Source organism: Dermacentor andersoni, chromosome 6, assembly GCF_023375885.2.
Source record: "Dermacentor andersoni chromosome 6, qqDerAnde1_hic_scaffold, whole genome shotgun sequence".
Lineage (NCBI taxonomy): Eukaryota > Metazoa > Arthropoda > Arachnida > Ixodida > Ixodidae > Dermacentor > Dermacentor andersoni.
Genome location: NC_092819.1, coordinates 76,302,840 through 76,329,346, shown reverse-complemented (window position 1 = coordinate 76,329,346; position 26,507 = coordinate 76,302,840). Strand labels below are relative to the sequence as shown.

The window sequence follows — 26,507 nt, the reverse complement described above, 5'->3', positions numbered from 1 at the left end:
TCAATCAAATGACTCCGCTGTTGCGATCATGGCAGCGTGAGCTACGGAGGCCTTTCCAACGCGTCATCGCAGCGTTGTCGTTGTCAGCTTCTGCTTGGGGATGTAGACGTAATCCATGCGCACACCCTGAAGTTCAGCGCACTGCAATAAACTCACTTTTTAGGCAGCCGAATCCATCCGGTTCTACGGCCACAAGATCACTTTGTGTCATGTCGCTTTCCGCGGGCGATGGTTCACTCTTTGTAACGCGTTTTGAAAACATGACGCGTACCAGTATGCAAATTGATCTGGTGCTCGAGGATCTCCTGCAATGCTTAGTGAGCTGCTTCTGGTTCCACCTGATGTGGCTGACCACCTTTGTGCACGACCGTCACGCGATGAGATGAAGATGGTGTTGTCTTCCATGAAACGTGGCTCGGCCCCAGGGCTGGACGCTTTGCCCGTTGAGTTTTATCTAACCTTCTCGAAATATATTGCTGCCACTTTCTTGCATGTTATAAGCCACTGCTTTGAAAACTTTGAATTCCCCGTTAGTTTTCCCGACGGTCTCAGTGTGTTGATACCTAATCGCTATCTATGATCAGTTCTTCCAGAGGAGTTGAGGCGAAATACGCTTCTCAACGTTGACTACAAAACCTTCACAGCTGTTGTGACTTGACGCTTGTGATGCCTGATGGCTTCCTCAACAGGACACCCTCAGGTATGCTTAGTCCCTGGCAGAGAGATACATATTATCTCGTTTGTTACGCGTGACATAATGACTTACACGCTGGCCAGGTCAGCACGTGGTCTCTGGGTTTCACTAGATCAAGAAAATGCATTCGATCGTCTCGATCATAGCTGCACATTTAGTGTACTGACCTCGTTTGGCTTTTCGTCACAGTTTGTTGAAATTCTCAGGAATGCCTATTTGAATATCCGAAGTACACTGTTTGTTGATGGTCGTAAATGTGCACCTTTTGCCGTTACTCGTGGTGTTTGTCAAGGGTGCCGCCTGCGCTCAGCCTTGAGCGCTGTCCTCTCTCGCTGTCTGCTTTCAGCCGTGAGTTCAGCCTTGAGCTATTTCTGCGCTAGGTACTGAAAGACCCTGACGTGTGCGTCCTCTCACTGCATGGTAGCGGTGTTGTGAAGGTGACAGCTTTCGTAGATGACATAACATTGTATCTCGGTAACGAAGAGAGGGTATCCTGTAGTCCTTTAATTTCCACTGACTGCGGAAATATTTAGGGAGCTGCGCTAAATTTCTCCAAATGTCGTTATGCTTTCATTGGTTCTCAACCGACACGCCCAAGTGCATTTTTCCGTCTTCAAAAGAGCGATTCTGTTCGTATTCTAGGCCTTGATTACACCTATGATGGCATATCAGACTGTGTAGCTTTCAATTCTCCATGATGGAAGGCTAAATATTCAGGATGTTCACAGATATGATTTACCCCTATTAGAAGGTACTTAGCGCAGCCTGTATTTTGCGGACATGTGTGGTACGTTTGTCACTTTGTACAGTCACCATTACGGGTTACTAGGTCATTGCAGTCCTTCCTTGGCTACTTCTTTTGGTCGGGCAGCAGAGTACCGGTCTGTCGCGCGGCGCTTAGGCAGCCACGCTCTTGTGGTGGGTTCGCGTTCCCATCCGTGTCTGTCTGCTACCGGCTGCTTGTTCTGCGATTTCTGCTCCGCCTGTTACAGCGTGATCAGTATCCCACGCGCGAACTTTTTGTTTATTTCCTTAGCACAAAAATTTACCTCTTACCGGGCGTACATTTGAAGCGCGGACCACAAGTGCTAACGCACCTGCGTTTTACCCAACGGCCGTGGCACATTATCGCCGCTTTCAACAAATATGTCCGGATGTCGACGTCCTCAAAAACCGTGTTGGGGATACCGTGTCAGCCTTACTACTTCCTCTGGCTCCCCCAGGCTGATGAATGCGTATGGATTGATTTTTGACCGGCCTGGCTCTTGTAGCCAGGTCACCGAATTATTATAGGTGTGCATATTAAGTAGGTGCCCGGCATGTCTGCGTGTGCGTGATCTCGTATGCACGGTAATTTTTGTATATGCACATCTTATAGCATCAGTACAAAATTACGTAAACCGCCTGTGTCACATCATCATTGTACGTAACCATTGTGCACATTGTATATACTGAACGTCGTTTTATATATTCCTACAATTAGTTTATGTGTAACTATGCGTTTCAGTAGGTCTACGTTGCTATATGTGAGTGAGGCCATGTGGACTGGGACATTTCTTTGTGGACGAGCCATGCATATAACGCTTCGTCCTTTCTATATGTTATCGACCTGGTGGAATTGTGCCGTCATTGTGACTCAAAGTGTTCGTATCATCTTTTGCTGAAAGAAACTTTTTTAACCAGCCGGCGCAGCGCGCGTGAACCCCTTTCCTGTCCTTTCCTTCCACGGTGGAAGCGAAACGGCTGATTGGTTGCGCGCGTCGCGTGAGCGCGCGCGCTTATGCAGCTGAACTTCTTCCTAATGACATGCTCCGGCGCCAGCGTAGCCGTCAACTCATCAAAGCGCCCTTTCCCGCAGCCGCTCTACTGTGGGTGCGACAGGGTTTATGCGGTGCCATGACAACGCCACTTGTAAATCAATACCAGCTTCACTTGAAAAAAATTGCCCTCATCATCATCATCAGCAGCAGCCTGGTTACGCCCACTGCAGGGCAAAGGCCTCTCCCATACTTCTCCAACAACCCCGGTCATGTTCTAATTGTGGCCATGTCGTCCCTGCATGTCGTCCCTACCGATACACAAAAAAGCAGTGTTTTTTAACAATTTGCATTGAAAAGTAAAATTGTCATTGAAGTAAGTTAGAAAAGGATTTATTTATAGGCAGTCTGCTTTCGAAAAAGGTAAGAAAGCTGGTTTTTTACCCAACATAAATGAAGGTTTGCAAACTGCCGCTGTAGCGACGTAACAAATAAATAGATGGTTATATACCTAGTGACGCCGCTGCAGCTTTAAAAGCCGGAAGTATCCTGCCAAATACTTTCTTTTTTTTTGTTGACAGAAGTAAAATGTTATTTTTTTATGCATTGACGCACCCACAACTCTAAGTTCGTCGCACTAAAATGAATCAACACGAAGGTTGTGCGACGCAAGGGGTTTCGTGTCACAGTGACATCTCATAGTCTGGTGCTTGCATCGGTCACTATAATCATAGGGGAACAGCTTTGACCTTCACGCCATTCTTGATCTTCAGGATGATCGGGTTCATCTCTATGCTCGGAGGGTCCTGCGAAAAAGAAAGAAGTTGGGCATGACAAAGGTTCATGGCTTTGTATTAAGTTATCAATGACGTGTGCAAAATAACATAAAAAACATATATGAAGATAACGCTGAGAACAGTGTCTGGGGCCCTATAACGTAAAACTATTTCAATATGTTTTTATTCCAATTTCCTGACGTTAAATTTGCGTAACCGCCGACGCAAGAATCGGGCGGTGACCGGTAGAGTCGTCTGAACAGACGAATCAAACGCGTCCCTCGTTCATAGGAGGTAACCTTCGTTTGTTTTAAAAACGAATTGCCTACACTGAGCAGCTTCTCTTATCTAATTGGCTGACAAGAGGCAAGGAGCACGTTAAAGTGGAGAGAAATTTGATGGGGCCGAGCCAGTGCACTGAAACTCGATCACCAGATGAAGAGGGTGGTGCCGGCGTCTGCGATTGGTCCGCTTTGCCTTACTTAGCTTGCGGTGGCTGGTCGAAAATCGCGGCGGCAAGCAACGGAAAGTTAAAAATGCTGCTGAAACGTACCGTCAGCAAAAAAGAGTTGGCAGAGCGAGGTTGTAAACGTGCCGAAAGTGCTCGAAAACGTTACACGGCCACGCAAAAAGCTTTATTCTACGCAAATAAACCCATGCCCCCCGCCAGCGATCGGCGGCGACTATCTTTGATTCCTTTCGGAACGGGGAAGCCTGCGGCTATTCAGAAAAAGAGTTCAGTTTTGTTCGGCATATAAAATGCATCTTTAATGCGTACACGTCACTTTGACGCGGTGAGTTTTCACGGTTTTGTGACTATGCGTGACGGGCAGGTGAATGGGTGCAGCCCAAAAATTTTTGACCAATAGCCGAGGTCTAATGGCGAAAAGGCGTCGAATCAGAAATAACTAATTTTCTTGTGTTCGGTCCAATCATGTATAATCAATGTGCACAAGTCATATCAGATGGAAAGCTGTCGTGGTTTTCGTGACGTCGCGTGAAATACAGGCAAAGTGTGGGAGTGGTCTAAAAATGTTTTTGACCAATCGTTCAAGGTTGATTGCAGAATTGGAATAGAAAAGTTTCGAATAGTTTTAGGTTACAGCGTCCCTGGTTACATAAAGCGGTGGTCCAGTGTGTATTGAGGAGAGGTTCAGAGCTTTCAGTTCGAGTGCCGATACGATAGGATAGGGATAACTTTAATAAAATGCCGGCAAACGACGGTTTAACGCGTCGTGACGCTGGCCAAACGTAACAAAGAGCGCTAAATTGTAAAAATGCTCATGTTTCATATTTTTTGCTCATGTGAAATTTTTTTTATATTAATATTTTGTCATCGTATTGCTTGAAGACTGACGTTTGACTTAGTCAAGACTTCTTCAAAACGCGGTTTCCAGTCAGGCAAGTACCTCTGTGAGCGAAACATAAAAAAGGTGTGAGAGAAAAACGCGACAGAGGCTTCTGAGCTATATCCCGATGAGTTCATATCATACGCTCGGCGGCGAAAAGATGGTCTTGTACTACTGCGTGTGCGCAGAAAAACTCCCGTTCAGTGTATACATGCTTGCCCTTTTTGAACAGCTCGAGTAATCTTTTTTACTATTGATTAGAGTGCATTTACAGTGTGAAAATATCCAGAAAATTGTATACCAGGATGTTTCGTGTCAGGACGTAACTGACCGCCTAAATTTAGATTAAAAAATCAGCTTACGGGAGTTATTGCGCTGGATATCTGACTCGGGCGAAATTGTTTTTTTTTAAAGCCACAGGTACAACAAGCAAGTTCTGTGCAATATAGTCGCCCTCTGATGTAAATCGTGCCGCAGGGGCATATTTGTGCAATAAATAAACAATAAAGAAAGACTCCCTCTGACGGACAGTATGCGAAATTTTAATTCGTGTTTTTGAAGAGAAACAAAACAGAAAGGTTCTCTTTTAACCCTATATTTATGTATATATGCATCTTTTAAGTCTTAATGTACTTATGAAAGGGTTAGAAAGTGTAGCTATATAATTTCGTTTTTCAACGGTTGGGTTATTTTTGTTGCTATATTTATATTTTGTGTCCGTTCAGTGCTGCTTGTACTCAAGTGAGTATGCAATATAAATAAATAAATAAATAAATAAATAAATAAATAAATAAATAAATAAATAAATAAATAAATAAATAAATAATATATTGGTTTTATATTGGCGACTCTCTATATAGTCGTAAAATATTCGCACTTACATATAAAAACTACTTGAATAAGGCAATCGAGTCTGACATTTTGTTTGAAAGGCAGTGAATGTCGCACAGGTTTGTTCCATGGTTGTGAAATAAAATGTGTTTCTGAACTTGGCTTTCTTGAACAGAAAACTGACAGATATCTAGTCATAGGAAAACGTTCCTCTTCAAACCTGGCACGTTTCTCGCTGTTTCGGTCACCCACTCGGCACCTACCTTCTCGCTGTTTTCGGTCTTCTGGAGCCGGTACTTCCGCAGTATGTGTGCAAACGTGTACCGCAACTCCATGTGTGCAAAGCGCATGCCGATGCAGTTGCGTGGGCCGTTGCCGAAAGCCTGCATGGCCATGGTGTTGATACGCGACTTGTTCTCAGGCAGGAACCTGTGTGTGAAGTACCAAGTAGGACGAAGAAATGGCCTCAGTTGTTGGGAACCAAACACCGACACCAATGAATCACACAAATTCTTTTGAGCAGATTATTCGTTTCTCAATGCATTAATCCAAAAGCACCACTGTTTCTGTTTCTTTTCGTTGTTTCGTTCTTATGCAATCATCTTTTTATTTTTCGCTTCAACAAAAAACTGCCTTTCATGATTCGCCACGTTTGTCGGACCATATTTCGGGTGCATGTGTTTAAAGGATCACTGATACATTTACTAGTGGAGTCATTATCCTGTATACGTTCGCAGTTACACGTGGGTGATGTGTGTTGGTCATTGGGAAAGCACTTCGGTTTGGTTTGAACAAAACCTTGTCGCTAAGTAATTATCGCTCATCCTGCAACCTGATCTCTTGATGTGCGACAAGATTTCGTGCTTTCTCTTTTGCTCAACCAGATTTCGCAATTATATACAGTCAGGTGGCGTTAGTGCTGTGAAACTGCCCCAATTGCAAACTGCATCAAATTGTAATCATCGTTGTGTATTTGTGCAGTTTCCTATGAAAAGAAAAGAAAGAATAAATTGAATTGAAATAAATTGAATCATCCTCATCGTACATTTCGTGCCACTGTCATAGTTCCTGACGTTGCACCTTGATTGCACCATGATTCTCGTGATTTTCATGTAATGAAAAATTAATAATAATAATAATAAAGGTCACCGCTATGCCTTTAGCATTGAAGACAACGTGGTGCTTGGTAAAAAACCGTCTTATTATTGCAGGGGATACGCATGGCTTCAGGCTATACTTTTCATTATGGATAGCCTCACGAAATGTTAGTTCCAAATATATCCGATGTTATGCTTAAAAAATTCACCCGTGAACTATTTTACCTCGGTTACAAGCTAGAACCCTTGCCATCCCATCATCTCTCCTCCCCTATTCAACAAAGGAAACAATGTATCGTATTGTAAAGATGTCAGTCAATGACGAATAGTGTCATTGACTCCGAGAAAGAGGCTAATGCGGTAGCTCAGCACCAACTCTAAGGCAATTTCGAAATTGATGAATTTGTGTGTAAATTGCTGAAGCAGCGCGGGGTCTATAAGGGACACAGTATAGTGTAGATATCCGTGTAAATTTCAACAACTTATGCTTTTTAACCTGGACCAAAAGCTTAGGGGACGAGTGTCTTTTCTATTTTTTTTTTTTTTTGTCACGTCCACTGACGATCGATATCGTACTCATCTCCACCGTGCCTTAGCCATTGAACGACCAGCATGACGAACGAGCGAATTCCGGCGCAAGAAAATGTCAGGCAATAGAGGATACTGCGAAACTCCCTAATCGAACTTTCCCTTTCATCCAACTATACCTAGCCAAGACGGCCCGCATCCCACGCACGCCACTTTAGAAGCTGAGAGAGAGAAAGATTTATTCCCCAACTTCCCTGTCACATGATAAGATAGCCAAGCAGACGCTTTTTGGTTAACATCCCTATCTTCTCCCTTTCTTTGAGCGCTCTCTCTCTCTTTCTCGAAATGAAAGCTTGGGTGATGCGAGCAGCTCATGGTCGCGGAACTAGTGGCACTATAACTTCGGTGTAAACGCCTTATTTCCGATTCCGTCATCTCGGTTAAGTCAGACGATGTGTGCAAAGAAGCGTATTCGAGAAACTTTGCGTATGAGTTACCGTGAGATAAAGCGACTCTTTTGGGACAGCCGGTCCGGAACAGGCATACGTCTTCAATTTTCTATATGGAAACTAGTACTAATAAATGCGGCTCACTTGCTCTAAGCTCGTGCTATGTTAGGCGACTGGCTACCTGAAAAACGAACTGACTAACTTGAAACAAGTGCATTGTCTAAGCAACTTAAAAAAAGGTGGACCTGATTTTGTATCAAAGAAATCATACTGTCTGCATCAGTCTCTGATATCACTGCACATTTCCAGGTGTTGAGCTAGATTGTAAGCTGCAATACTACAATCAAGTCTTTAGGTTAAAGCAGAAGACAGCGTAGGGCTTCCGCATCGTTATCAATGCCCGTTCTTTCTTTTTATTCACTCTACCCTTATCTCTCTCTATTACTCGCATATTCGCTGTCATAGTATTTACGGTATATCGTGTTTTGGAAATACACACACTTCACACTAGATATTATTGCAAAATTTGCAAAATCAGGCTACAGTGTTGCTTACGTCTCGCCGATTCTATACTAACTACAAACAACTCCTTCATGAAAATAAAATTTGGAGAGTCGATAAGCTAGTTAGTTACAATCTTAGTATACCTCCGTTTAGAACTTTTAAGAATTCAGCTCCAATTTCGTTCATTCCAGCAGCATATTTGGTCAATACTAACAATACTATAGGTTTGCTTGAAGTAACAACTGCCTCTTCCAGAAGATAAGTACTAACTACAGTGAACAGATATTCATGTTTTGATTTATTTCATTTGTTAACGAAATTTTACCACTAATAAAGACTTCTCAGTCTATTTACTCGTTTATACTAACGACACGAAAATTTAATACTGGAGGCCGAATAAATTAGGCAATTTTTGCTTGTCGCGCCTTTCATGACGTCGAAAATATTTTCCATTATTGCCTGCTTTGTTTTTCGTCTTTGTACTTTTTACACATTCGTTAAACTTTACTGCATTGTTGCTTTCATAGCCTATGACTTCTTAACAAGTCCACTCCTATTTCTTATACCACTGAGCTTTCGGTTGTTATAACCGTCATTGGCCTTTTACCAGATTCTTGTTTAGGTTGGTTTTGCATTGCACATTTGATTACTGATTAACATTCTCATTGCAGTTCATTCCATTCATTAAAACAAACATCGTATAATCTTCGTTTTATTAGTACTTGCCATTGTTACAGTTATACCGCATGCTTCAACAGACAACTTCCTTCCTTATACGTCTTGTCGTTGAAGATTATTCTTTCTACTGCGTTTATATTGACAGGAGGTTAATGCACAGCCGGCGACTATGGGATCCCCTCCCGTATGTAAAACCTATGCAGATATCCATACATTTATGGCACTAATAAAATCTGAACCTGAATCTGAACAGAAAGTGTTGCAGGGGACAAAAAATTCACTGACGCACATCTCCTAGCCATGCAGTTTTCGACACATTGACCTCTACTATACGGCACTACACAGTGCAGTAGACGTTTCATATAAGAGCGACAGGGGGGGGGGGGGAGGGGTATTCTGTAGGGGTCCACGTATTGGACTGTAGATTTCGGTCATCGCTGATTGTATGCAGCTGTACGAGCGAGGAGGCTACAAGCGGCCCCAGCCAACCAGCAGAGGCCGAAATGGACAGGAATGAACTAAGTGGACTCCTACAGCATACCTCTCCAGGGCACAGTACGAATTCTCGTCGTTTATGAAAAAAAAAAAGAATAATTTCTTTAAGAATAAGCAAAAATGGCCGTTTTACACGCTGTTTTAGTGAGGAATGAACCATTGTGACGTACAGAATGTTGCTAATGGGGAATAATAATAACTTTTATTATAGGCACCTAATGCATGCAGTTAATAACTTCAGACTGTTCCGCTACGTCGTCCCTGATAGCCCACCCACTGAACGGAGCACTAAACCGCAACAGTGAAACAGATTCATTCTTTTTTTTGCTTACTTGTTGTCAGTACTGTTCAACTATGACAGTGCAGTCGAGGACAGCCCTACCTTTCCGGGTCGAATCGGTCCGGGTGTTCCCAGTGTCGCGCATCCCTGTGGATGTACTCGACGGCCGCCATGACAACAGTCCCGGCCGGAATCTGAAACTTCTCGTACTGTTTGTCTCTCACCGCCTCGCGGGTCACAAACCTACGCGAAGAAGATAAGGATAACGATGACAAAGGTGACAATAGATATGCCATTGTCGCAGGTGAACTAAATGCGCACAAGTGGCTCTACAAGGAACACTTGTCTTCAGTAATTAATATATGATTGCAACGCTAGTAACAGCAAAAAAAGTTATGCAGATCCAACGCACAGGTTGCAATCTACTTGAAGCGGGTAATTAAATGCTATAATTTCGCCCATTTCATTCCTGCGTCTTTGGCGTAAAGCAAAGTGGCTCACGCCATGTGCTCTTGTGTACCCATACAACGCAATGTCACAAATATTGTACGGGCTTTTGTTTCATAATTTCTTCTTATTTACTTTAAATGTTTCGACCACCTCCCGGCCGATGTCTCGTGGTGGGTATGTGCCTTAGTCTGGAAATCATAATCATCAATAAGCGGCGGCGGTCATCTCACACATAGTTGGCGTTGGCACGATATGTTCCACCCGCTTCTTGGCCAATCCCGCATTGTTTGTATGTTCCATAGTATGGAAATCAAGATCATGAACATGACGTGATCATCACGAAGAGCTAGTTGGTGTTTGTACAATATGTACCAGCCGCTTCTTTACCAAGCCCCCGTTTTGAGTACATGTCATTGTACGAAAGAGAGAGAGACAATATAGAGAAACGCGGGGTCGTTAAAGAGGCTGTATGTGGTTTGCTACCCTACACTATAAGGAAAAGCAGAAAGAAATGGAAGAGGAAAATGGGGATAAGTGGAGCACGCGCACACACATAAGCGTTAACTGTGCATTCAAAGGCAGTAGCACTGTTCGGTCGTGTTCTAAGAAAAAGCGGTCAAAGGAAAAAAAGTAATGCGATTACTGTTTTAGAGGCGAAGGATCTCGATGACTGCGCAGCGCTGCTTAAAGGACATCCAGCGCGCAAACCGTCGTGGATATCATTGTAGCTGCAGTACTTTTAAAGCGTGTTATTGAGCAAGCCTCCCGCTTTACGCCGCCTTACTCACGCGAAGGCCGGAGGGTAGAGCCGGATGGTCTCTAGAATAACGCAGTTCAGGTAGGGCAGCTTCTGAATGGTGCTGTATGTGATTGGCTCCTGGAAGAGAGAGAAGCAAGCATTGTGATACTTCCATGAATTTATCATGTCGCATATTTTATCCATTGCATAAGACTGAATGCTTCAGGAGACTGAATACAATAATACTGAGCTAACTTAGTTAACGACAAAAATTATGTGAGCGTCTGTGTCTCGGGAAACTTTATTGAAGTCCCCCCTTATCCCCGAGAGATTATATCATACAGAAAGCATTAGCAAGGTGCTGTATGCGTCACACAATAATATGCTAAATTGAAATGGGAAAGACAGGTTTACCTCAAGGTTTTGCTACAGAAGTTAGTAGATGGTCTTATGCATCTTTCAATTGAACAATTCGTGGTGATCGTCTTTCCCTGACGTCGACTACTGCAGCCACAACCTTGTTCTTCAATACATCAGTGATCGTGATTGAGCAACAAACGCCTGCCAGTCGTATTTTAATTTTCCTTTAAGTCTAAAAGTGCAAAGTCGTGTATCTTAGTTTGTACGTTAACTTTATGGTAAATGCTAAAATCTTGCATTTCAACTTTCACATTCTGCTTCATTTCGGGCAGTTGTATTTTTTTCTGTTGCATTTATTACATTATTCTGTGGATTTTACCTCGTTCTCGTTTTGCTCACCGTTTCTATATAGAGCTCTTCGGTCTTGTTTCACATTGTTTTTGTCTTATTTAGCATAATAAGGAAATAGACTATTTAAATGTGTCATTATTGTCATGCTATCACCGCATAACAAGTGCTGTCGAAATCCATGCCCCAATCTCGAAGGCTATGCTTCTGCCGGTTTTATGCGGTGCCGGAAACACGTCATGTCCGCCATGATTTAGAAACCACATACTAGGCCTATGACGATACTGGAGTATAGCGAAGGAGATATACTTTGGGCAACAGTAGGTGTAGAAATTATAAACGCGCCTACTTTGTTCTAATGGACAGTGTGGCTAGCCCATAGCACGATGCTAAAGCTTTCGTAATGCGTACAAGTTTTTTTTTTTTGTATATGTACTAGCTTCAAAAAAAAAATGACAGGCAGCGACGTACGTCATCATCCAGGACAGAGAGCAGCTCCTTCCGCACTTTTTCTTGAACTTCCGGATGATGTATGAGCATGTGTGTCACCAGGGACATTGTGTTGCTCGTGGTCTCGAACCTGACGGAGTCGTTGCGGCAGGAGATTATTACAGAGAGACAGGCATGGGTCGGTGGGAGCGATCAGGAAAGGCACATAATGTTCTGGTTGACTAAGACACGGCCGGTCTTACTTTAACAAACTTGTCAATGTTATCATGACAGCTGCCATAAACCTGACGCAGCTGAGTGTTATATTCCAAACTTTTAATCTTGACCATGACACTGCCACAATTCAGCAAGGAAATTACGACTTGGTGCTACAAATGTTATTCGAAGTGCATGTCCTCTCGCCATTGCTAATCCAAAGCTTTGAAGTTCGGGCCGCCTTTTGGGGCGAATCAGAATGTCTTCGCCCATATTTTCTTTAGCCATATTGCGGCTGTAAATTCGAAGTCAAAATATTCATTCCCAGCGGTGGACCTTTCTTGGACCGGCTCTGCCTTATATGCCGATAGCTCCTCGGCACGGCGCTGCTGTCAGCTGTTGAAGATGGCGGTTGTGCTAACGACAATGCGAGGTCACGTGTGCCAATGGGAACCGCCGACAAGATCCGGTAATTTCACTGGGAGAGTCTGGATTACTCATAATACAGTCCGGTCCTCATCCCTAGTGGTTTCAACGTTTTCGGTCCGCTGAAGAAGTTACAGCCAGGGCGGTGGTTCCACAGTCAGCCGGATTAATTCTACCACAGGGGCATCTCAAATTTAGTGCTGCGATGGGACAAATGGTTTGAACGGGTGCGGGGACTATGTGGTAAGATAGTGTAAGGTACGTAGAATACTACGTATATTTGTGATTACCTGTACGTAACTTATTTTGACTAGTAAAAAATTGGGGCAGATACTTTCTGATTCGCCCTCGTATCATTTTTTTGAAAATGCGGCCCATGAAATTACACTGGTGCGTTGCGGTGAAGTTCAGCAGAAAGCCTAAGGCGCATGTAAAAAATTCCTCGAAGTTTTGCAAGTAATACGCGCGTATTATGTAGGTAGCATGGCATGGCACTCCATACTTTTCGTGCATTTTCATTGCCCCATGTTCTTTCAGTATGCCCCCTAGTCACGGTATGAATCGACAGCGGCGGTATTGTAAACAAGTACATAAAAATAAAATCGGGAGAACCCACGTTCCTTAGTATTACAGTGAAAAGAAAACACACTAACGACAGACGAAATGTCTCACCCCGCTACGAGTATGGCGAACGCATTTTGCGTGATGTCGTCGTCATCCAGTACAGCCTTGTTGAAAACTCCGGGTAGCTTGCCGTTCACAATTCCTGCGGGCAGAGACAAAAATATTAAATACGTCATTATTTTTATTACCTGTTTTCGTAATTTACCATGACATGCCCTATGGTGATTTGAAACGCAGAAGGTCTTTCGCTAAAACGTGCTTTTCTGTTTTTCTCTAACTTGCGAAGCACTTTTGTCCCGAAAGTATATTAGATTATCGGTTGGTAGTGTACGTTTCCAGATTGCTGTGTGAAAATCACAGTCAATAGTTGCTGTTCTTGCTGGCCTATGTGACCACTTAATTCGGGGCAATGAGGCTTTTACAAATGTATGTATACATCAGCCATTTCACTACGCCTGCATCGGATCGAGAATGTACTACAGCGTTTGTGACGTGCGTTACAACTTCGAAAGTAAATTTTGTCTTTTTTGTTTATCGAAGCGATGAAAGTGCTCGCGAAGTTTCCAATACAGCAAGCGCGTTCTCAAGGAAGGAATGGCGTGATAACACTGGTAATTCTGTGAGTGTGAGAATTCCCGCCAGCAACATATATATATATATATATATATATATATATATATATATATATATATATATATATATATATATATATATATATATACATACATATACATACATATATACATACATATATATACATACATACATATATATATATATATACATATATATATATATATAATGTTAATAATAAACGTCTGCGTGGCAACATTCATCAGGTCATTTTAATAGCTAGCGAAATGTTACACGATAATAAAAACGACCTAATGAAGATTCCGTGCAACATCCATACAAACGTCAACAAAAGTGTTTAAATTAAAGAAAAGTTATTCTGCGGTTTTATGTGCCAGAAAGACGATCTAATTCTGAAGCATGCGGCAGTGAGTGACTGCGGAATCATTTTTTTTTTCGTCTTCGGTTCTTATCGCGCAGGTGATGAGCAGTGCATGAGAGCCATTACGGTGCACACCCGTCTGAACGCGGCCACCGCAGCCGAGATCGCACCCACGACCAAGTGCGCCGCAGCGCGCTGCCATAGCGACCGAGCTACCGCGTCAGGTTTTGCGAAACATCGTGGTAGCGCGCTATGCGAGTTGAACTACGTTACAAAGCAGGTATGTCGCGTGCATTGCGTTAGGCCTTTCATGCTGACGACACTGGAAGTGAGAAATAGTCAGCACTCCCCCCCCCCCCCCCCCCCGCCGTTCTATATACCCCGAGAAATATCATTCAGGAAACATTTACACGCCATTGTGCTAATTTATGTAATCATCCTTGTTTTATTTATTTCTTTCGGCATCACTAGATTTGACAAGTACTGTCGGCGAAACAAAGAAATAACCGACATTACCAGTGATGCCAAACTCTTCCACACACACGCACGCATGCACACCACACGCACATGCACGCGCATGCGTACGCACGTGCGCGCACACGCATACACGAAAACGTTTACACACGTACACAAACGTACATACACACACGCGCGCACACCTGCTATGCAGACTAACACACACGGGCACACAAACACAAGCATACAAACGCGTGCACACACATGCATGCAAACACACACAAACACCTGCACATGCAGGCACACGCGCATAGAAAAACACACAAACGCAGAGGCACGAACACTACGCACTGTGTACTCGTACGTACGCACACACGCTAACACACATGCACGCATGCATACTTAGATATATCCTTATCCAACGCACATGTTCTAATTTATGTTGGAAGTGGCTAATGAAATACTTTACAGCTAACGACAATGCGCACTACACTTTTGTTTACTTTAACCCTATGCAACGTGCAATCTAATGGAGTATTTATGGTTATCCGGCACAAAGGCCGCAATGTGTTTCGATGCAATGGTTATGTTGTCTTGTGTCTAAGTGGCACATTCCCTACTCTGAGTGATTGGCCGATAATGGGCACATCCCCAGAGGCACATACCGAATAGCTTAAGCAAAGAAAATTGTGTAAACCAAACAGTCCACTGAATATAGTGCGCTATTACATTAACGGGTCGGTTTACTTTAGAGATGCCTGTGAGCCGACATTATATGTTCCGGTTATATGTAGGAATTGTTTGTTTTGTTTTTGGTACGCGGAACAGAGGTTATTCTTCGCTTACTTGAACTGTTTTATCGGTCAGAATAAAAGGGATATTTAAGCGCGTTCACTGGTACTATATACAAAAGTTATTTGTGCGCCGATTGAAAAGCACATATATATATATATATATATATATATATATATATATATATATATATATATATATCGGGAGGTTGTGCAGCCTTCCAACAGTCCCTGGGCATCACCGGCCGTCCTCGTTAAGAAAAATGATGGCTCTATTCGATTCTGCGTCGACTACCGACGTCTGAACAAGATAAAGCGCACGGACGTTTACCCGTTACCGCGCATCGACGATGCCCTCGCCTGTTTGCAGGGAGCGGAGTTCTTTTCTTCGCTGGATTTATGTTCCGGATACTGGCAAGTCCTTTGGCACCATCTGATCGACCTAAAACAGCATTTGTAACACCTGACGGATTATACGAATTCATCGTAATGTCTTTCGGCCTGTGTAATGCTCCAGCCACTTTTGAGAGAATGATGGATAATATTTTACGCGGCCTATGTCTATGCTACATGTCTATGCGACCTGGATGACGTAGTTGTCTTTTCCGCTGATTTCCGAACATATCTCAGCCGTCTCGAGCAAGTTCTGAAATGCCTTGCTGACGCGGGACTTCAACTTAACTTAACGAAATGCCGTTTCGGCGCCCGAAAGCTCACTATTCTTGGCCATGTTGTATCGCGAGACGGCGTCCTTCCGGATCCAGCCAAGCTGCGCGCTGTCGCCGACTTTCCGCAACCAAAGAAGTTAAAGGAGCTTCAAAGTTTATATGGTTTATGCTCATACTTCCGACGTTTCATTCGAAATTTCGCTTCCATAAGTGCACCCCTGACAGCCCTTCTAAGTGGCGACAAAGAACTTTCCGCGTGGTCGCCCACCTGTGATGACACCTTCACGAAATTACGCCACCTGCTAACCTCGCCACCTATCCTCCGCCGCTTCGATCCTGCAGTCCCCCCAGAGGTCCACACCGATGCCAGCGGCGTCGGATTTGGCACCGTACTCGCGCAAAGAAAAGCGGGGTTTGATGAATATGTGGACGCCTACGAATCGCCTACGCGAGCTGAACTCTGACAAAGGCCGAGGCTAATTACTCTGTTACAGAGAAAGAGTGTTTAGCCATTATTTGGGCCCTTGGAAAATCCCGTCCTTATTTGTATGGTCACCCTTTCGATGTCGTCACTGACAGTCACGCCCTTTGTTGGCTGTCTACCCTTAAGGACCCATCTGGCCGACTTGCTCGTTGGGCCCTTAAGCTACAGGAGTACGACATCCGCGTTCTCTACCGTTCAAACACACGGACGCTGATGCCCTTTCTCGCTCACCGGTCTCCGCTGACTGCGCTTGCCTATCCGCCCTTGAGCCCACACTTACATCTCATGCACTGCGCAACATGCCGTCGAGCTGTTCGTCATGCCGAGGAATGCCGCCAGCTTGCCCGCTCTTTTTTCACCGAGGACCAGTGGCAGCAGCAATCCCGCCAACCTGCCGACCGTTCTGCACCAACTTTTTCGCCTGGCTCTTTCGTATGGCTTCGGGTACCCGCTACTATACCCGGCCTCTCCTCAAAACTTCTCGCAAAATACCTAGGACCCTACCGCTTTCTGGAGCAAACGTCCTCCGTCAATTACATCGTAGAGCTCCTCACGCCATCGACGGACCTACGCCATCGCGGCCGCGAACTTGTCCACGTCTCTCGCATCAAGCCGTACTACGACCCAATAGTAGTCTCTTCGCCTTAAGTCGCCAGAATGGCGCCTTTTTCTGCGGAGGGCGATTGTAACGAAGAAGTGTAGCCTGCCTGCGCCACAGCACCATCGCTACCGGCATGAGCTCGTGGTTGCTGTCCTTCGCCGAAAGCTTGTGACTGCTACCCGTTCGCGCCCGTTGCTAATAATTCTCTTAGCAATATATATATATATATATATATATATATATATATATATATATATATATATATATATATATATATATATATATATATATCCGCAGAGATACTGACTGACACCGCAGCAGCTAGCACCCACCCCAGAGCCGGGAGGGTGGGCAAAGCAAGATTAGTCTAAAAGAATGAAGTGCCACTACGACATTTTCGAAAACGTTACCGCTCTTGGCTTCACTGGGGAGTTCTTCGTCGTTGTCTTCGGCAGCTGTAAGCTGGGTAGACGTTACCGAGCCTGCGTCAACGCGGGAATCCTTGGCGTCGATCATTAGCTGCAGCAGGTCCTTGCGACGGAGCTGTTGAATGAGAACAATTTGGCGATTACACACTACTGAATGCACCACATTAGTTTGCCCATTAATCCACCTATATCATAATGATGAATGTTTAACGGGAGTATGCTCTCATTACTGACGCCGCATGCGTTTCTGGAGAAAGAAATATTGACTACAGGTTGCCTATGCATGCAGAACTAGCTTCCAAAAGTGATTCATTAAATACTGACTTCCTGGGCGATTTGTCCAACATCTGCGCAGTGTATGTGGTGATTTGAAGTCGGCGAAGAACGGCATTCGTTATAGGTCGTCTTGCAATATTGCTTTATGAATAAGCTGTAAAATATGCACTGCGGGGCTGGTAGGCGTCTATTTTCTTTATTTTTAACAACCTTTATATAGCACGTTAACAGGCGTGCACATACTGGTAGGCGGAGGTGACGCAAATCTCAGCACTTCGCCTCCGCGATGTTTTAGCGCACATTAGGAGCCACCGAATGTCGGAGCTCATGCTGAAGTGCCGCGCTGGTTTTAAACATTCTGGGTTGTGCGCCATCTCCAGCGAGCGGTAATGACGACGCTTCTTTAAGTTTCAGTAAAGTGTACTAGACCGTTGGGTAGTGAGCTGACTCTCCGGTGGCGGCGTGCGCTCCCGCGTCGCCGGAAATGTGAACATTTTTATGTTTTCCCGGGGACCCGCGCGGAGGCGCTGTCGTCGTCGTCAATGTAAACCTCCGCTGCCTCCGCCGCTGCCTTCCTGGCTTTGCGCGCCGCTGCCTCCGTTGTGCTTTCTTTCATGTGTTCCGAAGTTTACATTACCAATTCTAATGTTTATAAGAAATCATCGTAGGGAAGTATATCGTGCGTCGCTATTGCGTGTGAAATGGCACCACGCCGTTTGAACCACTGTTTTGCGCCCGGCTGTAAAACGGGCTATGTACATGTAAAAGGTGCCCCAAAGCCGTCGTTATTCAGCGTGCCCAAGGATGAAGCACTTCGAAGACTGTGGGAAAAAAACCTCCATCGAGCGGACAAGCCTCTCGAAGACACAAGTGCCGTGTGCGAACTACATTTTGAGCCGCGCTACGTAATTCGCGACTATGTACACATCATTGGTGGCAAGGAAGTGCGGATCCCACGTGGTAAGCCACTGCTTAGCAGTGATGCTGTGCCAACCATTCTTCCAAACCTACCCGCGTATTTGACGAAAAAAGCTGTGAAAGAGAGGCCTGCTCGTAAAAGGAAGTCAGAGAGTTGCGCGTCTCCGGCGAAGCGTAGACCGTGCTCGAACAGTGACACGACGGTGTCCTACACAAGCGCTGCAACGATTGCTGAGCAAGGCGCGGCCTCCTCGACGGAAGCAGGCGTGGAGCCGGACGCCGATGCAGAATTTTCATGCCCACTGGGTCAGCAGGAACCCATGCTGTTATTTGACAGTCTTCAGGTACCGTCGGAGCAGTGGACCAAGCACAGGTTTCCTGGACACGACGGTGTCGTGTACTGCACGTCTGTGTTGACATCAAGAAATGAGGTGTGCTCAGAAAAAGTGGTAATGTTCTTTCAGTCACAGACGCACAGTTACTACAAAGTGTTTGTGAGAGGAATTCTGCTAAAAGAAAGCACATTGCAAACAAGCGGGGAAGCAGAAGATGTGCTGAGAGCAACTGATTCCATGAGTGTTTGCACTGGAGTAATGCGACTTGAAGATTATGAAGAAAGGTATTTTACGAAGAACCTTAAATCCCACGTAGTGACCCTCGAGCAAATGTACTTCAGCAGCAATTGCCTGGGTCAGGTCGCTGAAAGAGGTAATTATGCTGTCCATTTTGCCTAATTTGCAACTCATTTTATGTTGCGTTCATTGATTTTTTGGCTCCGTGGGAACTCAATTCAATGCACTTTTCTTGCAGGTACGCAGTGTGTGTCTTGCCGCTACTTGAAACGAGCACTGCAGATCAGACGAGCGAGGGTCAAAAGAACTGATAAAAAGAGCGGCCGATCTGTTGTGCTTAAACTGCGAGCTGCAGCGAGAAGAAACAAGAGGCTAGTTGTTCGCCTAGGAGATGTGAAAAATGAACTTGCTAAAATGAGAGGGAAAAATGCTGCCATTCAAGCAGAAGCATTAGAAGCACAGATCTCAAAACTGCCCCCCAGACAGCAGGAAGCTGTTCGACAGTGCTTCGCAGCTTCAAAAGTGAAACCTAATGGTCTACGCTACACGAAAATGTGGGTCCTGGACTGCATAATAATGAAGATGAAAAGTCCTCGTCTGTATGAGCATCTTCGCCGTAATAGCATTCTTTCCCTACCGTGCAAATCAACCCTCAAGCGCTATGTATCTGCATATCGCACTGTGTTTGGCTTCAGCGACAAAGTTCTGAGGCAGCTAAAAGTGAAGTCAGCTGAGCTTGATGCCTGGAAAAAACATGGTGGATTAGTTATAGACGAGCTAAAGCTGTCGGAACACTTTGCAGTTAAAACGTCTGGGGTTATTGAGGGTTTTGTAGACCTAGGCCCTTTCACAGCAGCCAAAGACAAAGGTGTCCCATGTGACCATGGCATGGTTATACTATTTGTTCCCTTTCAGGGAAAATGGAGCCAGGTAATTGGCTATTTTGCCACACATGGCAACATGAAGGGGGACATTCTTGCCAAAGTTGTTATTGAGGCAACCGTATTGGCCGAAAAGAGTGGCCTTTTTGTTGATTTCATTACATGCGACGGCGCAAGCTGGAATAGAAGGATGTGGAGGATACTTGGGATACAAGCATCAGCTGAGTCTACCACCTGCAAAATTCAGCACCCCAGCGATGCATCACGAAACCTCTTTTTTATATCCGACTTCCCTCATCTTATCAAATGTCTACGCAACTCATTGTTGAAATCTGGATTCAACACTCCAGCTGGCCATGTAAGGCTCTTCTTCATCTTATTGAGGATTTTGTTGTGCTATTACTCACTCTTGAAGCTTAACAGGGTCCTCTCCAATTTCTTTTTAGGTGGATATGCAACACGTAAAGGAAGCCTACAAAATGGATTCCTGCAATGTTACCCTCAAGGTTATGCCAGGGATAACACGATGTCATATTGATCCAAACGCATTTGAAAAGATGAGAGTCAGTTATGCGTTCCAGCTTTTCGGCACTAAAGTGCTCCAAGCTTTTCACCTGTATAAGGACACGTTAGAAGCCACTCTTGGAAGAATGGATGCAACTCAGGAATTCTTCCGGTGAAATGCCTATTTTCTCTTCTGCTACTTAATTTTAAAAGTAATGAAACCTTTGCATTATGGTTTTGTTAGCTGGAAATGATGTTTAAGTCTAACTTGGTGCAAGCAACATCTGAAGAGCTTTTTTGTGTATTTCAGCAAAATCCACCAGCTGATATCTGTGATGACCTCACGGTTCCCTGCGGAAGCCCTCCGGCCAGATTCTCGAGCAACAGCTGTGCTGCAGGATTTTTTATCCTATCTTAAAGCATGGGAGGAGCATGTAAAAGGGACAGGTGGCTTTGTGAGTGAGTCCACGGCAACAGGTCTGCGTGTAACCATTTCAAGCACATTAGGCTTGCTAGATTACCTTACAAGAAAAGTAGGTCTTAAGTACCTAATGACCAAAACTAGTCAAGACCCTCTTGAAAACCTTTTTGGGATCGTTCGACAGTCTTCTGGCAGTAATGACCACCCAACACCAAGTCAATTTCTAGTTATCATTAACTGCTTGTCATTTTATGGGCTAGTAAAATGTGCCAGTCAAGGTAACTGTCAGCAGGACGAACTGGGCTCCCTCCTGGAAGTTGACAGCCTGCCAGACACTGCGCAGAATGCAGCAGACTTTCATCTGCCAATGAGTGCTGCTAAGAGCATGCACACAGCTCCATCCTCCCAAGACCATAACCAGCACATTGCCAGCAGTGACTCAAGAATAATTTTTCACATCGCTGGCTATGTTGCAAGAAAATGCGTTTTAAAAACCAATTGCCAAGACTGTCTGACCCTTCTCACTATGCCTGCCCCAGATGAAACTTTCCAGCTTGCGAGGCTGACAAAGTTTCGTGACAATGGAGGGCTCCTCTATCCAACTGGTCGCTTATTTGGTTTCATAAAGAAGCTTGAGGACTTGTTCACAGGCTGCTTCTCCCATGGACAGCTGCACTCTGACAGCATTTTAGATGTGCTGACAGTTGTCAAAGCCAGACTTGGCCAAGAGGTTGGTTGTTCCAGTCATGCTTCCACCCTTTCTCCAAAAATAATCAAATTCTATGTCACTACACGACTTCACTTCTATGTTAAAAGTATAAATACTGACAAGTCGGGGAAGCGCCAAAAGGCAAAGCACTTGAAGTTGAGCCGCTGCTCTTGAAATGTGCATGCTGTCTGCATTGTCTACTTGTTGCATTGTGCTTGTCAAGATAATAAACTTTTGTTAAAGTTGTTCAACCAACATTTTGTTTGCATTTTTTTTCTCTTTTTCTTTCATAAAATATTTCCTTAAAAATAAGTGTGGCTATACCAACATCACTCTCTGGAAAGGCAGATATAGGAAATTATGCAGTATGTTAGTGTCGGGAGAATTAAATGCGTTTTATGTTGGAATAATGTAGAGCAACGACTGATGTATAGGCGCATGTTTTCTGGCACATATGTGACAAGCTACAGCATGGAAGGTGTTTTAAACGGTTTACCTTTTGTTTCAACATTCATGTGCGATTAAAACTTCATATCTATGCTGCTTAACATTTCATTGATATACCTGTATTTTTCTTCCACAATATGCTCAGCCAGAGTCAAATAGGTGGGTATACAGGAAAGGCATCGTTCCAAAGGTGCCTGAATTGCTGTAAGGACTGCAAATAGGGTAACGCCGAAAACGAATTTCTGCACGCGCGCAACTCGATAACACCGCGACATATGGATCACTTACGTTCTAATCAAAGACAGCAGTAAAACTGCTGTCTTTGACAAGAATGTAAGTGATTCATTTGTTATGTCACGCTATTATTGAGTAAATATACCCAAACTTGCTGTCAATGGAGAGGAACCCCACAGCCTTTTACTCGGCGCAAGACGCGAGTTTTCGATACGAGTGCAAGCTCAGCAAAGCCAGCGTTACAAAAATGGTGATTAAAGAAACTTTTCCCTCATGAAAAGAAAGACGAAGTACTACTGACAAACAAGCATACTGTCCAAGCTCTTTATTTATATGAGAAACGAGCATTCAAGAAATTAGACCGTTTCTACAGCGGCGACCACGTACCTTTCGCACGGCCAAAGCGCGGCCGCTTACATTGAATACAGTGGTGGCGCCATCTAGCAGGCGAGACGTAAACCGCGACAGCGGATGGAGCTCAGTCAGCCCACTACCCAATATTCTAGTACACTTTAGTTTCAGTATCAAGAGCAGTTTTTAGCAAGCCTTTCGTGATGCACCTACTCTTTTGTCAAATGTGAAATATTCCGCGGAGGATGCTACGTAACTCTCTACATTATCTGAAACAAGGCTTCGCACGTCCTGCAAAATTTTGTTATAGCTGGCCTTTAAGCAGAACTAGGGAAGCTCAGCGTGCGGCTTGCGGCATCTGTCGGCAGTGCGCTAAACCACATGCGTTTCGACCAGCTAGATTTCATAACCCGCAGCCGTGGTTAAGGGCTGTGGTGTTGCACTGCTAAGCGCGAAGTCGCGGGATCAAATCGCAGCCGCGGTGGCCGCATTTTGATGGAGGGTGAAAGGCAACAACGCCCGTGTCCTGTGTATTTGGGGCGAGTTAAAGATCTCCTGGAGGCCAAACTTAATGCGGCGTCTCCCACTACGGCGTGCCTCACAGTCAAATCGCGGTTTGCACACGTAAAACCCTAGAATTCCATTCAATTCAATGTCATTGCTCGGTCCGCCTTTTCGAAATAAACAGTAGCATAAAGCTTGACGATTTCACCAACAGCTATTCGCACTTGCGTTCATAACAGGGAACCAATATGAGTTCATTGGAAGTAATTTCTTTAACTCATCCACAGCCACTTACCGAAGAATCAAGTTGTCGCTCGGTAACGATTCGTTTGCATTTTTCTTGCACTTCAGCAAAGGGGTGAACGCCATTGTTTTGGAAGCGCAGCAGGCGAAAGTTGACGAATTGTAGCAGAGCAGCTAAGCCAGGGAATGCAGCTGCGAGCACACAGAAAAAAAAAAGTTGTACTCGCCCTAGAATATGCAAAAGGAAACTAAGGTAGCATATATCAGGTCAAGCTATATATCCAGGCGCTACTTTGTATCTACGTGCTTTTCGAGTACACCTCCGTTCTGCGTTGTGTGCAAACATCATACATTCATGTGCTGCAGGTGTTTCGTGCAATCTAATTTCGCTCATAGCATGCCTGTTTTGAACTCGCAGCGATACGCTGCGCATAATTCACTCGATATTTTTTTCCCTTTCGTTCATTTTTGTGCCTTTTCTACAGTCTTCTTTCTCTCTTTTTTTAGCCACCAATTTATTTATTTTTGATAAGTTTGGCACGTACGACTTTTCGATGGCCTATTTTCACAGATATACAGTGGTTCATGCAACAGTGGCGGTGCATATGAGAACAACAGGAGCGGGCATAACAACCTCTACAGAGAATAGACATTTGCTTTAGCGCAAAACGATCAGATATGACAAATAGATGGTGATGATGATTACGGATGACGAAATGGTAAATGATGATAATTCATGCTTCAAAGATTTGAAGCAAGGCAGATTGAGAAACCAAAATCAAAGAAAAGTCTGCAGCTCCGCATTGTGCAGGAGTTTCAGCAACGTCTTAAGAACATTAAAAAACAAAAGCAAAAACGCTTGAACCTTTTTGTCATACCGGCAGACTCAGGCAATTACTCGCTTAGGTGGGTACGCTGTGGATCGCCAAACATATTATTGCGCATGAATACAGAATTAAATTTAAGATTGCAAGTTTTATACACTCCCCCTACACAGGAAGAAAATCAGAACTGCGGTAAAGTGGCAATATCTTCCGTGATGCGCAGTGATGTTGGCGTTGCTATTTCTTGCGCAGTAGAAACTAAGGAATGCAATCTAAGCCATGAATTACGAGTTTCCTTCAAAAATAAGTAATCAATCTTGGCCTAACAGAGACTCAGGAATTTGTTGAAATGTAGTTTGTAAGACTTTAATCTCTTGTTGTCTTTGTGTTCGTAGAACCCATGTCTGTGTTTTCCAGTTTTTCGTGAGATATTGTTCGAGTAGAAAGAAAGAAAGCCATTGGTACCGAAAGTATAATATGCAGGAAGCTTTGCTGTTACGAGGCGCTCGAGCGTTTTCTCAAATAACACGTCTGACAATCATGGCGCTCTACAGGTGCGAATCGAATACTCAATGACAGCTACGTAAAGTCAGCATTGTGCTCGATAAAAGGCGCATCTATAAAAAATTACCTATCGAGCTTTCTTATATTAACGTGAGCAACAATGTACTTCACTTAAGCAATTACCGGAAAGATCAGCTCTCCCAGACTTCAGATTAATTCTCATGTTATGCACCACAGGTCTAATTCACCCTGAAACCCGAGCTTAAATCTTTCTTTTCAAAGAATACAGTGCACACGCAACCGCTAAATGAGTTGACTGCGTATAAAATCAGTTGCACGTACAAGATGTCCCAATGGCGCCACTACTTTATATTTAACGCCACAGCCTTGCGAAATTTCTCAAGCACAGAAGTCATTACGACGCATAAGGCTAGACCCGGCTGCCTAACAATGACACTGTGTGGCCAGAGTGTCGCGTCGCAGATGTCCACTCACCGAGCAGGACGGCGATGACGGAGAAGGCGCATCCGAACAAAAGACGGCAGCACACCAGGAATCGGTGTCGCGGGTGTTCCTGCAGGTTGTAGTCGATGCCCATGGCGCTCTTGCAGATCACGTCCAGGGCCAGAGCGGCGTACATCTCGCCAGCCTCGAACTCCTCTCCCGTCCTCGCCTTGCGGTCGATCTTGAAAACCAACTTCTCCACGGCTGAGATGACGCCCGGAGACATCTACGACGAGAACAGAATATGAGACGAACATGAGTGCTCGACAGCGGAAGTTTGAGAGATAAAGGGGGATAGCCATTCAAATACACGAATAGTTGTTCGAGAATAAAATGTACTCGAAGGAACTAATTGAAGTTTTAAGCTAGTACAATTAATCTGTTCGCTTGAAATGTCCGGTTTAGCCACAACGTTGGTATTTTGCCGAACGCTTGTGATTTTGGAAGCTGCTCATCCTTCGACGGCATCCTTGAGAACTTGAAGATACACGTTACAGCGTTGTCTACAATAGCGAGTGAACTTTCACCGGGTAGCTGGAAATATACAACGATCGAGTTTCTCGGACTACTGAGCTTGAGGTATCAGATCTCCTTCTGTGTGTTTGCTTGTATGATATCTTCCCCCATGAACCTGAAGAACTTGATTCTGAACTGTCGGGTTGACAATTACTTTTGCTGTCGTGCTCGATTGCTGGTTTGACTGTGCCTCTTATTCTCGCCCTGTAAGAAGACCACGTCGAATGCCTAAGGCGACAAAACGAAACTAGGTTCAGCTATTCAGTGGCAAACAAGCAACGTAAAGGTCGTTCTCAACACTATGAAAGTGTGCCAGAAGCGGATGACTGATATTGTCAAGTGCAAGAGAATAAATAACAATTAGCCCCTGTCGAAGTGGAACGTAGTTTGCCGAAGGGTGCGAAATATTCTTCCCAGAGGAAGACTTGGGCAATCATATATACCGCTCTGTTGGGCTCCGCATTGAATCTTACATTCTTTTCCGTGCACTCGAATCTGAGCACACATTTTAAATGCGTAAGCATTTCGATGCCCACCCAACGAGGAAACCCATCCGTCTGACCATCACGTAAGACGAATCGCTATAAGGAAATAAATGTATGAAATAAAATAAATTCGAAAGGAAAAACGTTGGCGGTGGTGAGTTCCGAACTTTAGACCCCACGCTCAGAAGCCAAGTTTCTTAC

At 44.4% G+C, this 26,507-nt stretch overlaps 1 protein-coding gene across 1 annotated transcript in view; it reads right to left on the bottom strand.

The window, feature by feature from the left end:
- Positions 1–2,827: 2,827 nt before the first annotated feature.
- Positions 2,828–26,507, bottom strand: part of LOC126522972 (thromboxane-A synthase-like) — a 45,161-nt gene continuing 21,481 nt past the window's right edge. Inside the window, exons 7-15 of the mRNA XM_055066636.1 lie at positions 25,297–25,531; positions 23,526–23,665; positions 17,396–17,528; positions 13,079–13,172; positions 11,807–11,915; positions 10,677–10,765; positions 9,541–9,681; positions 5,671–5,836; positions 2,828–3,257 (exon numbers count right to left, since the gene is read on the bottom strand). Coding sequence (XP_054922611.1) covers positions 3,180–3,257; positions 5,671–5,836; positions 9,541–9,681; positions 10,677–10,765; positions 11,807–11,915; positions 13,079–13,172; positions 17,396–17,528; positions 23,526–23,665; positions 25,297–25,531 — 1,185 coding nt within the window. The 3' untranslated portion in view covers positions 2,828–3,179. The remainder of the gene's footprint in view (positions 3,258–5,670; positions 5,837–9,540; positions 9,682–10,676; positions 10,766–11,806; positions 11,916–13,078; positions 13,173–17,395; positions 17,529–23,525; positions 23,666–25,296; positions 25,532–26,507) is intronic.